The 14,339-nt window shown below is 30.9% G+C and overlaps 2 protein-coding genes across 6 annotated transcripts; both read left to right on the forward strand.

The window, feature by feature from the left end:
- Positions 1 to 358: 358 nt before the first annotated feature.
- Positions 359 to 3,267, forward strand: LOC105120657 (protein OSB1, mitochondrial-like). Of its 5 annotated transcripts, none has more exons than XR_841402.1 (3): positions 359 to 457; positions 534 to 672; positions 2,712 to 3,267. XR_841402.1 is itself a non-coding variant. In XM_011018947.1 (3 exons), exons 1-3 carry the CDS (start codon positions 387 to 389, stop codon positions 793 to 795), a joined length of 240 nt encoding a protein of 79 aa, XP_011017249.1. In that variant the 5' UTR covers positions 359 to 386; the 3' UTR covers positions 796 to 813. The 5 variants fall into 5 exon arrangements, 1 of the variants encoding a protein (XP_011017249.1); XR_841404.1 differs by having other exon boundaries at positions 2,808 to 3,267; XR_841403.1 differs by having other exon boundaries at positions 534 to 636.
- A 6,566-nt stretch (positions 3,268 to 9,833) lies between these two features.
- Positions 9,834 to 13,201, forward strand: LOC105120658 (probable disease resistance protein At4g33300). Its single transcript, XM_011018948.1, has 5 exons — positions 9,834 to 10,616; positions 10,887 to 11,287; positions 11,407 to 11,762; positions 11,853 to 12,058; positions 12,186 to 13,201. Exons 1-5 carry the CDS (start codon positions 9,911 to 9,913, stop codon positions 13,010 to 13,012), a joined length of 2,496 nt encoding a protein of 831 aa, XP_011017250.1. The 5' UTR covers positions 9,834 to 9,910; the 3' UTR covers positions 13,013 to 13,201.
- The last annotated feature ends 1,138 nt before the right edge of the window (positions 13,202 to 14,339 follow it).

The following is a 14,339-nucleotide window of genomic DNA, read 5'->3' on the forward strand; positions in this document are numbered from 1 at the left end:
TTTTTTAATTTTTTTATTAACTTCAAATTAATATGTTTTTAATGTTTTCAAATCATTTTAATGTGCTGATATTAAAAATAATTTTTAAAAAATAAAAAAATATCATTGGCATGCATTTTGATATGAAAAACTATTTAAAAAGCACAACAACCACACTTTCAAAGAGGCTCACTGAATGCATGGTTAAGCCGTGCCGTATCACTTTGAATGCATGATTAAGCCGTGCCGTATCGGATTCTTAATTAGGAACCTGTCCCCCTAGTTTCTCGAATTTCTCTACAAATGAAGACGAATTCGAAGAAACCGATGGTAGCGCAGTTTATGGACACACTCTCTTGAGCCAGCGGCCTTCTACTGTGGATCGGTACCCGATAATTCTCAGAAATATGGACGGTGGCTTTGTCTGTTACACTCTGCTCTATGCAAGAAATCCACATGATTCAAATCGCTGGTTCAGGTCAGCTTAAAAATGGCTCGTTATTCAGCAATTTTTTGCGTCTCTGCCACTAAGACTTTTAGGTTTTTTTGAACGGGATTCAAGTGGAGACGCGGGACGATATGGCGAAATTGTTCTTTCAGCATCTGAGGCCAAATGATCACATAGATATCTCGGGCCACTTGGAGTCTTACTTCAAGGTTTCTAGCAATGGAAATCCAAAGTCCAGTTACATGGTTCCCCATTTGAATTATAATAGTTTGCTTGGATATTTCATTTAAATTTTTGAAAACTGCGTGGAATTACTAATGATTTATGCTTACTTATAGAAAAAGAGGCTAGAGGCAGCTAGTTATTGATCGCGCTTAAGTTGCTGCTTGAAAAAAAAAGACTTAAAAAATTGATATCTAGATTCTTGAAAACATTTTAGCATATTATAAAATTTTATTTTTAGTTTAGATTTTAAATTAAATGTAATAGGTGGTTCAACGTGATTTTGTTCACAGTCTATGTAAAAAAATATATTAAAGAATATAATTAAAAAAAATACAATGAAATTAAAAACATCATACTAAATAATAGAATCAAAAGAGAAAAATAAAAAGTAAAAAGCTTTTATTATATAATAAAAATACAAAAACATTTACCATCAACACAATATTAAAAAATAAAATTAAAAAAGATAAAAAAACCTAAAAATAAAACTTTTATATTAAAATATAAAATTAAAAAAAAAACTAAAAGACAAAAAAAAATCACATATTTAACAAAAAAAAAAATCCTGAGCGAAGCCCGTGCGCCGACCCATGTCTTCTAGTTGTATTAATAATAAGGTAAAGATGGATCCCTCTGTGATCTCAGGTTCGAGTTTTTGGTTGCTCATATGATTACCACTGGAGGCTTACATGGTCGTTAATTTCAGGGCCCGTGGGATTAGTCGTGGTGCGCGCAAGCTGGCCCGGACACCCACATTAGACAAAAAAAAATCACATATTTAACAAAAAAAAAAATCCTGAGCGAAGCCCGTGCGCCGACCCATGTCTTCTAGTTGTATTAATAATAAGGTAAAGATGGATCCCTCTGTGATCTCAGGTTCGAGTTTTTGGTTGCTCATATGATTACCACTGGAGGCTTACATGGTCGTTAATTTCAGGGCCCGTGGGATTAGTCGTGGTGCGCGCAAGCTGGCCCGGACACCCACATTAATAAAAAATAAAAAATAAGGTAACAAGGTAAAGATGGAGTGATGTACACTTAGATACTAAATAATAGAATCAAAAGAGAAAAATAAAAAGTAAAAAGCTTTTATTATATAATAAAAATACAAAAACATTTACCATCAACACAATATTAAAAAATAAAATTAAAAAAGATAAAAAAACCTAAAAATAAAACTTTTATATTAAAATATAAAATTAAAAAAAAAACTAAAAGACAAAAAAAAATCACATATTTAACAAAAAAAAAAATCCTGAGCGAAGCCCGTGCGCCGACCCATGTCTTCTAGTTGTATTAATAATAAGGTAAAGATGGATCCCTCTGTGATCTCAGGTTCGAGTTTTTGGTTGCTCATATGATTACCACTGGAGGCTTACATGGTCGTTAATTTAAAAACCTAAAAATAAAACTTTTATATTAAAATATAAAATTAAAAAAAAAACTAAAAGACAAAAAAAAATCACATATTTAACAAAAAAAAAAATCCTGAGCGAAGCCCGTGCGCCGACCCATGTCTTCTAGTTGTATTAATAATAAGGTAAAGATGGATCCCTCTGTGATCTCAGGTTCGAGTTTTTGGTTGCTCATATGATTACCACTGGAGGCTTACATGGTCGTTAATTTCAGGGCCCGTGGGATTAGTCGTGGTGCGCGCAAGCTGGCCCGGACACCCACATTAATAAAAAATAAAAAATAAGGTAACAAGGTAAAGATGGAGTGATGTACACTTAGATTTTTAAAAGGAACAGCCATGATTAATTTATGTTTTTTTGATGATGATTATCATTGCTGGAAGATTGATATGTTTCTGATTGCTTCTCAAGGAATTAGTTTGCGATACTCTGTGCTCTTTTGTTCACTAATACTGAATTGATTTTATTAGCCACCATTGAAACGTTTGTAAGTTTCCGAAGGGATTGAACCATACCAATAGGTTTTCTATTCTGAACACGTTGACAAGTCCACATAGACACTAGCAAACACAGTCACACGCGTGTGCACTTGCTCGCTCATTCCTACACGTGTGCGTGTAGAATGATTTAGTTTGTTTCTATAGATAATTGCGAATGGATTGCATTACATTGCACAGCATGATCATCGGCCAGGCTGCCAAAGCCCTGAGTAATCAAAATTTGAAACCTGCCAAAACCAGGAGGAATCAGAGTCGGAAGCCTGTCGAAACCCTCCCTGAGGAATCATGGAGCCGCGTTCAGGAGGTATCCGTTTTTCTTTTACCTGTTGAAGTTTATTTTCAATTAAGTGTCCATCTCTCGTTCACCTGGTTCCTGGACAAGACGCTGTGTTGCAGGATATGAATGGCTCATAGTTCATTTAACACAAGAGATGGCTTAGGTGGGTTGTTTCTCAATATAGGACTTCCAAATCTTTGAAAGAGGAATGGGTATGGGGATGGAGACCCACCGCGGGAGAGCTCCGTGCTTGGAAATTCCTTATACCTCTTGCCTCCTGAAGTATATTAGGTAGATACAAGGTCTTATGGTGGATTACAATAATCGACCATTAGCTGAGATGGCATTAACCACATTCGAAGTTCAAATCTTGGGTGGCCAAATGTAAAGAAATTAAGGACAGGACCAGCGGCGATTATCGTAGCTACTGTAAAACTAAGGGGTGGTCGATGTACTTTCTGATAGCATTTAAAGCGTATTTAGAAATGTAAAAATAGTTAGTTTTTAAAAAATTATTTTTTATTTCATGTTAAAATAATATTTTTTTTAATATATATTTTTGACATTAATATATCAAAAAATTCTAAAAACATTAAAAAATAAATTAAAAATTAAAAAAATAAATTTTTTTCTTAAAAACACTAATGTAAAAACAAACCATGTCTTATTCGTCTATATAACAAGGAATGGAGTGTTTGTCATACTGTATGACTGTCTTAGAAATCAATGTATTTCGAACATGTAGAATGAAGTTCGTTGAAATCGTTTCGACGAGTTTCTTAAATAATAACCACCACCAATTGGTTAGTATCATGTCGGATTCATTTGTTAGGGCTACCCATCACGAATGAAATAGCATTAACTTTCCCGAAGAGTTAATTACGAGAATCAACCACCAAGTTTATAGTTAACTTGAATTTCACTCGGTTTTCTTTTTCACCGAACGTGGCTTTTTTCTTATATGCCAGACCCAATGGTCCCACCTAAATGGCTGTCTGCAATTAACAATTAATAAAAGGATAATGATTATTTTTAAAAAATATATATATTTTTGAAAACATATTTAAATAATAAATATTTTATTTTTTAAAAATTATTTTTAATATCAGCACATTAAAATATTATAAAACATAAAAAATTTAAAATTTTTAAATATTTCATTTAAAACATAATTCCAAACAACCTGCTAAGTGTGCTTGTACATGTTGCCATGAGAATTTTACAATGTTAACCACACCGATTTGTCAAGGACTACCTTATTTGTGCCCTCTCCAAATACGAAGGCACTGATTGATTCATTGACTGTAAATTGTATCAAAACGAGAAAGCTCAACGAGGTGATGCAATGACTCGCCGGAGCCAGTGTGAAAATCCTTGCTCTGGTTTAGAATGCGTGCACTCAAAGTCCCCGATCCCAAGCGGCGCAAAATGCTCTCAATCGAGTCATGGATCCTCCAGCCTTGACTGGTAACTGGTGGTAATGGTTCTTTTGTAGTCTCTGGCCCCATAATTGAGAGCTTCATGCATCTCAAGTTGACGAGGGCACAGCAATCGTTTTCTGAGTCAAAAAGCCTTTCACGTAGACTGGATTATTTGAACAATACCACGTATCTTGCACTTTTCAATTGATTTGATGATGTTCCTTTTCCCCTTTTATATGCTTTATTTAAAAAAATTAAAACTGTTCAGTTTTTTACTGTAATAATTTATAATGAAAGACTAAACTGTTTTTTTTTTTTGTTTGTTTTTAAGCTTTTTTCTAAGCAATTTTTCTTCATTTTTTGTTTTTTTGATGTCTTTAACTTTTTTTTTCTTTTTTTAAATAATTTTTTTTATTTAATTTAGTTTAAGCTATTTTTTTTCATTTTTTCATTTTTTTTCTTTTTTGATGCCTTTAGCTTTTTTTTTTCTTTTAACAAATTTTGTTTTGTTTAATTTAGTTTATTAATGTTAATATTTTTTTAATTTAATTATCAGACTTTTATGACACTGATCCTGAATTTAACAGGTTAGCTTGATTTCACGAGTTAATTCGGATTTTTTTCTTTTTAATTAGTTTTTTTCGTTTATTTTAGTTTGTTAATGTTAATTTTTTTTCTATTTAGTTATTAGACTTTCATGACACATATCTCAAATTTCAAGGGGTTAACACGGGTTAACTCGGTTTCACGGGTTAACTCAGTTAATTCTGGATTAACCGGTCCATTTTTTTTTGTTTTTTTTATTTTGTTAATATTAAATATTTTTTTATTTAGTTATCAGACTTTCATGACAAAGATCTCAAGTTTAACAGGTTGATCTGGTTTGATGAGTTAACCCGAAGTTTTTTTTTTGTTTTTTTTTTAAATTTACTTTAGTTTGTTAATGTTAAATTTTTTTCTATTTAGTTATCAGACTTTCATGACATATATCCCAGGTTTGACAGGTTAACCTGATTTTAAGGGTTAATCCAGTTAATTCTGGGTTAACCTGTCCATTTTTATTTGTTTTTTTCTTTTATTAATGTTAAATTTTTTTATTTAGTTATCAAACTTTTATGACATGGATCCCGGGTTTAACGAGTTAACCTGGTTCGACAAGGTAACCCGAAGTTTTTTTTCTTTTTAATTAATTTTTTTGTTTAATTTAGTTTATTGATGTTAAATTTCTTTCTATTTAATTATTAGATTTTCATGATACATATCCCAACTTTGACTGGTTAATCTGGTTTCATGGGTTAACTGAGTTAATTCTTGGTTAACCCATCAATTTTTTTTTTCTATTTAGTTATTAAACTTTCATGACATGAATCCTAAATTTGATAAGTTAACCTGGTTTGAAGGGTAAACCCAGTTAATTCAGATTTTTTTTTCTTTTTCTTCATTAATTTTTTTCTTCATGTTGGTTTTTTTTCTTTGTTTTTTCTTTTTAATTAATCTATTTAATTATCATACTTTTATGACACGATTTTACAGTTAGATCAACATCTAAGGCTCTTAGATCTGGTGTTGCAGTCAAACTCACTTAAACTTGAGTCATGTAAGTTTAATGTTATTATTAATATTATAAATATTATTCTTGGGTCAAGCGTTGCAGTTAGACCCAAGATTTTTAGGTATATCTTTGCAGAAAGATTTGACACTCTTAGATCTTAATCTTTTTTATATTTTTTATGCAAAAAAAAAAAATTAACCTGTGGGCATGTCTTTATTTTTTCCCCTTTTCTTTTTCTTTTTAAGTCTTTTATTGTGGACTGCACAATGTAGTTTCATTTTTTTTCTAGCTTTTTTCCTTTTCTTTTCTATTCTTTTTTAATTATTTTTTTAATTTAATATTTTAATATTAAATTTTTTCTATTTAATTATCAAACTTTTGTAACATGGATGGCGGGTTTGACGGGTTAGCCCAGTTAATTCTGGGGTAACCTGTCAATTTTTTTTTTTTAGTTATCAAATTTTTACGACACAAATTTAATGTTTGACGGGTTAACCTGGTTTAAAAAGTTAATTCAGATTTTTTTTTCTTCCTGTTAGTTTTTTTTCTATGTTTTTTTCTTTTTACTTAATCTATTTAATTATCACACTTTTATAATACAACCTTACAGTCAGACCCACATCCAAGGTTAGTAGGTCTGGTATTGCAACCAAACTCACTTAAACTTGGATCGTGCAAGTTTTATGTTATTATTAATATTATAAATATTACTCTTGGGTTAGACGTTGCAGCTAAATCTAAGACTTTTAGGTATAGTTTTGCAGAAAGACTTAGCACTTTTAAACCTTATCTTTTTTTGATATTTTTTATACAAAAAAAAATTAACTTGCAGCATCACGCAGATCATCTAACTAGTTTCTATCCTAAAACCAATCGTCTTCTTATTGGAATGAATGAAGGAGCCCATCTCACTTACGTCTTTTTTTGTTTGTATCATATAAAGAAAATTATTGTATCTATTTTAATATATAATTTATATTATGTTTTAATATATTATTTGAAGTGAAAATTTATTAAATTTAAATTTTACATAAATTAATACTAATTTATATTTAATTTTTATTAAATAAATAAAAATAATAAAATTTAAATTCATTATCAAAGCTTTGATATTTTATAAAAAAATAATTTTATTCAAAATTTTAAATTATTTAATGAAATTTCAAAATATAATTTATATTAATATTTGATAATATATATATGTGTGGGGGCATAGAAATGACAACTTTTTATTTTAAAATATGATAGTGCTACTTTTTTTGTCCTTAACTTCTTTCTTTTTTTTTTACTATTTTTTAAAAAAATCATTATATATATATATCACACTCACGGGTCTAGAAACATTACCGTAGAAATGACAACTTTTTATTTTAAAATATAACAGTACTACTTTTTTTGTCCTTAATTTCTTCGTTTTTTTTTACTATTATTTTTTTAAAAAAAATCATCATTTCATATTATTCGAACCATTCTTGCATTGATTGATGATTCTAGAAACATTGCCGTAGAAATGACAACTTTTTATTTTAAAATATGACAGTGTTATTTTTTTTTGTCCTTAATTTCTTCTCTATTATTTATTTATTTTTTTTAAAATTCATTATTTCACATTATTCCAACCACTGCGCATTGCATTGATTGATGATGACTTTATATATATAATTTCTTTTAAATTTTTAGATTAATTAAGGATGTTTTTAGGTATTATTTTGTTGAATTTCATTTATTTTTTACAACTCATCATAATAATAATAAAAAATATTTTATTTGGATTATTTGTAAGGTCACAAATTCTTGTTTTTGTATAATTAAATAAAAAAATATATATTTTTTTTAAACCTAGTCAAGTTTAGAACCTAGAACATCATTTTAACAAGGTAATTCTAATAAAACTAACATGTTTCCATTCCAATATTAAAAAAAAAATAGTATCTTGATTTTATATTTTGAAATCAAGTCATGTTGTTTTTAATATTTTGGTTTATTTTTAGATTTTTCAAGTTAATTTGATCTATCATACCTTCTGTAATTTAATAAAATCTAAGAGATTTGTGCCATAAAATTTAAAAAATAATCAATACAATAGATCTAATGATATTTTTAAATAGTTTCATGTAATAGCATTAAGGTGTTGTATTGTTATCATGTTTTCAATAAAATATTAGGGTGTTATTTTTTATAAATTGAAACTAGTTTTTTTTAATAATGAGAGAATGTTGGTCAAGAAAAAGATATTTTGGTGAAAGTTCTTTTATAGAAAAAAACACAATAACAAGATAAAAAAAAATTAATTAAAGAGATGTCCTTTTATCTCTAATTTAGATTGTCTTGATTTTTTTTATATGTATTCTAGACACCTCTTGTTTTTTTATTAAATAAATGACATAAAAAAGTTATATATTTTTTTTTAAATTAAATATACAAATAAAAAAAATAAGACTTTTACTAAAAAAATATCTAATTTCAATAGAATTTAAATTATTACTCTTCTTATAAAAATACCTGTATTATTAGATTAAGCTAGAAAAATTAAAGTACTTCTTGCTGCGCATGATCAAATATTTTTGCCTATGTCTATTTCTTAAATTCACAACTTAGTTTTTAAACAATGTTAAGATCTATTTTTAGTATTTATTATATGTATGGATCAAATTTAAAATTAATGATTAAGATTTTATTTACTGTTTGAACATATATTAACAATGTTTAAATATTTTTTTATTTTGAAAAAATTTAACGTCAATTATCTAGTGCATTCTAGAACGGATCACTATAAAAAGTCCATTATTAAAGACTGATTAAATCCCTTTACTAAATAAATTTTCTTTTTTCTGTTCGGCGATATTGAGTTTCCTGGACCATCTTGTACATTCAGAGGAATTTGATAAATTTCTCTTAATTCTGTTCTTAAATTTTACTAAGATCAGAACCTTATCTCAATCATAGTAAGATACGGAAAAAAAAATAAAATGTGAAAGGCATCTGTGCTTTCATTGTTGACCTGCAAGTGAAAACATTATTAACTCACATGGTGTTTATGTTTTTTCGGTCATTATTTTTTTATTTTGATTATTAAATTATTTTTAAAATAATTATCATTCAATATTATATTAATTTATTATTATACTTAGTGATTTGCTTTGCTTTATTTTCATTAAGTTCTTGTTATCTCAAAAAATATGCTAGCATTGAGTTGTTTTTTATTTTGCAAAGAAGATTTGGTTTAGTTGTTTGCAAAAATAAAATAAAATGAGAGTACCAAAATTAAAAATAAAGTGTAATGGAAGCCCTTTATTTAAAAATAAAAGAACTTTTTGGTCCCTTATTTTTTTTAATCCAACTTTCAATACATTGATTAATAACTCAGTTTGATTTACTTTATATCGCTTTTTTTGGAGTAGTTGTTGTCTAAAAAATAAAAAATAAAGATTTTATTTTATTTATATTTTAATATATAAGTTTAAGAAAGAAGAGAGAAAGTTGTCAATCAACTATGAAAGAGGAAGAAAATTGTTGAATGACCATGGTTCGAAAACAAAAAATACTGATATTGGAGTTAAGATGCTTTACTTGATTAGCAAAGTCTTTTTAAATCTTTATTTTGTTTGCATAAATAAACCAAGATAGAGAAAGAATTTTTTCTTCTATTTTTTTTTTAGATTTTTAAGTTGATAAATTATTTTTTGATATCATAAAGGTGTTTATAAGTAAAAATAAATTATAAAATAAATTTTTAAATAAGAAAAGCTTTTAATTTTTACAATACTTTCATGTTAAATATTTTATTTTTAAGAAGTTTTTTTTTTATCATTTTTTTTTGGGAGAAATGCTCAAGATCACTTTTAAGATATGGTATTGAAATTTCTAGTTTTATTTTTTCTTAAAAAAATTATTTTGATATATTATATTAAAAATAATTTTAAAAACTAAAAAATTATTTTAATATATTTTTAAATAAAAAATATTTTTAAAAATATTCTCAAGCAGTAAATCGCACGTAATAATAAGCTGGCTGCCCTGCACTGACCCGGTCCTTCTCACATAAACAAACTTCGCAGTTCTCCCAGCGCAACCACAACTACAACCAGTGGCCATGGTGGTCACAGACCTCTTTTTAGGGGAGATAGCCACCGAACTCCTCAAACAGCTACTAGAAATATCAAAAAAAGCCAGCCTATGCAAATCAAGTGCAGAATCTTTAATGGCAGGCATAAACGAACTCATCCCTATGATTCAAGAAATCAAATTATCCGGTGTTGAACTCCCTTCGAACCGCCAATTCCAACTCGACCATCTCTCTCGAACGCTCCATGAAGGCCTCGAGCTCTCCAAGAAAGTCCTCAAATCAAACCGCTGGAACGTCTACAAAAACCTCCAGTTAGCAAGAAAGATGGAAAAGATGGAAAAGAAAATATACATGTTTATCAATGGACCTTTACAGGTTCATTTATTAGCTGACGTGCATCACATGAGGTTTGAAACAACAGAGAGGTTTGATAAGTTGGAGTGGTCAGCCAAGAAGTTAGAGGAGAGTATAGGGAATTTGAAGATCGGGGTGGGAGGTGGTGGTGGTGGCTGGATGGAGGAAGCGGTTAAGAGAATGGAGGAGGAAGAGATGAAGTGGGAGGGTAGTTTGGGGAATAATTTTTATTCGGGGTTGGGTTTTGAAGAAGGGAAGAGGAAGGTGAAAGAAATGGTCATCGAGAGGGAAAATTTAAATGTTGTTGGGATTTGTGGGATTGGTGGTTCTGGAAAAACCACTTTGGCTAATGAAATCTGTAGAGATGATCAAGTTAGATGTAAGTTTTAATTAAAGAATCTCTCTTTCCTTTGCTGTTTTATTTATATATTTTTCTTTTTCTTTCTTTCCGTCATCTGCTTGATTCGACCTGTATAGAGGTAAAAGGAAACACAGACTTCACAGAAAGGATACCTTTTCTTTGTTTTTACTTCCTTGTTTTAGTTTCTTTTGCTACTGGCTGCAGGAATTGGTGATTAGCATATTATCATTCTTTTATATTTAGACAAGAGGGGTTTTAGTTGACTTTGTTGATCTTGATTTCTTTCAGGTCACTTTGAGAACAGGATTTTGTTCTTGACAGTATCACAGTCTCCGAATGTGGAGAACCTGAGGGCGAAAATCTGGGGATTTATTACAGGGAATAATGGAATGGGTGGTATGGGCTATGATTTGGTCCCAAAATGGAATTTGCAATTTGAATGGAGAATCGTAGCCCCAATGTTGATTGTTCTTGATGATGTGTGGTCGCTTCCGGTGCTTGAGCAGCTCATTTTTAAAGTAGCTGGATGCAAAACTCTAGTGGTTTCTCGTTTCAAATTCCCGAAAGTTTGTAATGCTACTTACAACGTAGAATTATTGAGGAGAGAAGAAGCAATCTCATTGTTCTGCCACTCTGCTTTTGGAAAGACATCTATTCCTCCTGCTGCTGATCCAGATTTGGTCAAGCAGGTAATGTTCAATTCATTGTCTCCATTATATACAATGCAAGGTTTAGATTGAGTGACGGATCTTGAAATTGAGCAGTCGGTTACTTTCTTTGCCAATACTAATGAAAATTTGTTTGCTAGATTGTCGATGAGTGTAAAGGCCTTCCCTTGGCTCTCAAAGTGATTGGAGCTTCGTTGAGGGACCAACCTGAAATGTACTGGGAAAGTGCGAGGAAGAGGCTGTCAAGAGGGGAACCTATTTGCGAGTCCCATGAAAGCAAGTTGCTTGATAGGATGGCAATTAGTACCCATTTCTTGTCTAAAAACGTCAGGGAATGTTTCTTGGATCTGGGATCCTTCCCCGAAGACAAGAAGATCCCTCTTGATGTGCTCATCAACATGTGGGTTGAGATTCATGATATCGACCCGGAAGAAGCATTTGCTATCCTTGTTGAGCTTTCGGATAAGAATCTTCTCACTCTGGTGAAGGATGCACGGTATGTTCATAAAGCCAGGTTCCTAAATTGACCTCTCATTCTAGAAGGGATGATCCTTCTTTCTAAACACCTTGATCGGTTAATATGCAGAGTTGGGGATTTGTATAGCAGTTACTACGAGATTTGTATTATGCAACATGATGTGTTGCGGGACCTTGCTATTCATTTGAGCAGTTGTGGAAACATAAATGAGCGCAAGCGATTACTTATGCCAAGAAGAGAAGCACAGCTTCCAAAAGAATGGGAGAGAAATGCGGACCGGCCATTCAATGCTCAAATTGTTTCGATCCATACAGGTATCTCCATTACTTTTCTGGGTTGCTTTGCTTTATGTAAGTTGGTTAACCTATGCAACCTTAATTGAGATTGTGGTGTTAGTTTCATGTTTCCAATGCATACTTCTACCTTGATTCTGTTAAATAGGTGAAATGAAAGAAATGGATTGGTTCCGCATGGATTTTCCCAAGGCTGAAGTGCTCATCCTGAACTTTTCGGCAGATGACTTCTTCTTGCCTCCCTTCATCGATGATATGCCAAAGCTCAGGGCATTGGTAATGATAAATTACAGTACAAGCAATGCAACCATCGGCAACTTCTCCATTTTTTCAAGTTTAGCTAATTTGAGGAGCCTTTGGCTCGAGAAAGTATCCATCGGTAGATTATCTGAATCTACTGTCCCCTTGAAAAATTTGCGAAAAATATCTCTAATCCTGTGCAAGATAGACAAGAGCCTTGACGAGTCTGTCATAGACTTATCCCACATCTTCCCATCTCTCTCAGAGCTTACAATCGATCACTGTGAAGATTTAATCCAGTTGCCTTCCAGCATTTGTAGGATTCACTCGCTCAAGAGTCTGAGCATCACCAATTGCCACAACCTAGAGAAGTTACCTGCCAATCTGGGCAACTTAAAATCTCTACAAATTCTAAGGTTGTATGCTTGTCCAACACTGAAAATGCTTCCACCATGTTTATGTGACCTAATTTGGTTGAAGTTCTTAGACATCTCTCAATGTGTCAATCTGAAAGGGCTTCCTGAGTGGATTGGTAAGCTATCGAGGTTAGAGAAGATTGACATGAGAGAATGCTCGCTAGCGAAGCTGCCAAATTCTGTTGCATCATTGGAGTCTCTGCGTAAAGTAATCTGCGAAGAAGATGTTTCTTGGTTGTGGAAGGAGGTGAAGAAAGTGAATCTTGATGTCCAAGTTGCAGAAAAATGCTACAGTCTGGACTGGCTTGATGATTATTAATTAATTCCAAGTCATGCATTATGTGTATAGTTCTTTCAAGTATAAATCAATCATAGCTTTTGGTCGTTGGGGTTCTTTCCTGCCTAGTTGCAAAATGCCCCCATGCGTCCTTGTTCATTATTATTATTTTGCCATGGTGAAATCATCTGTTCATGATTTGGTTATGAAAGCTCTGCACATTGAGCACTACTTCCTTGTTGGAAAAGCGTTTACCATTCTTCAATCCATCGGCAGTCAAGGACCGGTGGAGGCCCAGAAAAAGAAAAAGAAAAAGAAAAAGAAAAAGAAAAGTTAGGTCCCATGACACCAGCAACCTTTGCAATTGGTTCCTGGGGAGCACAAGGGGACAACATGTATTAAGCAGCTTTCCCACGTTCATATCATTGGATTATCGAAAAACAATTGTTTGCATTTCCAACTTGTCTCCCTCTATGGGTCCCAGTGGCTTAGGTGGAAAACGCGGGAAGAGAGATAGATAAATGGTGGAGTGCCGTGTGGACCCCATCAAAGCACTTGAATGGTCAAACAGCCACTTGGCCAATTTCTTGGCTTTCTTGCGACGTAGCTTCCTAGAACTTTACCTGACGATGGAAGCTACTTTTAAATTTAAGAAAATTAAAAATAAAAACAATTTCAAAATACTTGACAACTGTCATCGACAGCAGCCACGATACACTCACAGCCACTTTGCTTTTCTGCTTTAATAATATCATTTTAGATTGCGGTTCAACTGGTTTTTTATTAAATTAATTTTTTATTTTAAATTAAAATTTTAGTATTTTTAAATTATTTTAGTGTATTTATATAAAAATTAAATGTTTAAAAATAAAAAAATTATTTAGATATATTTTCAAACAATATCTACCACACTTCAAAATAATCATGAAAAATTAGAATTTAAAAGTAATATATTTCATAAAAAGAAAAAAAAAATTCAGAAATGCTAGCCACAAGCCTCATTTTTTTTTTGTACACGTTAATTAAAAGAATTTTTTTTTATATGTTAGGCTATTCCGAAACAAATACATATCATAATTACATTACAAAATATAAAAACATTACCAGGAAAAGGAAAAATATTGTAGTAGTTTATGATAACTCTTTTTTTTTTCATTTTTATTCACAAATGTTTTTCAATTATAACTTTATATATCAAATTTGGTGATAAACTTGTCAATTTATCCAGGGTAAGCAAAAATGGATGAAAGTGTAAAATAAAAAGAAAAAACAGGGCCAATCAAATTCTTGAAAAAATATTTTTTAGTCTTCATGTATCTCTTTTCCTTTCTCTGTAGTCTCTATATTTTTTTTAATTTTAATTTTAATT

Source organism: Populus euphratica, unplaced genomic scaffold, assembly GCF_000495115.2.
Source record: "Populus euphratica unplaced genomic scaffold, PopEup_1.0 scaffold6.1, whole genome shotgun sequence".
NCBI lineage: Eukaryota > Viridiplantae > Streptophyta > Magnoliopsida > Malpighiales > Salicaceae > Populus > Populus euphratica.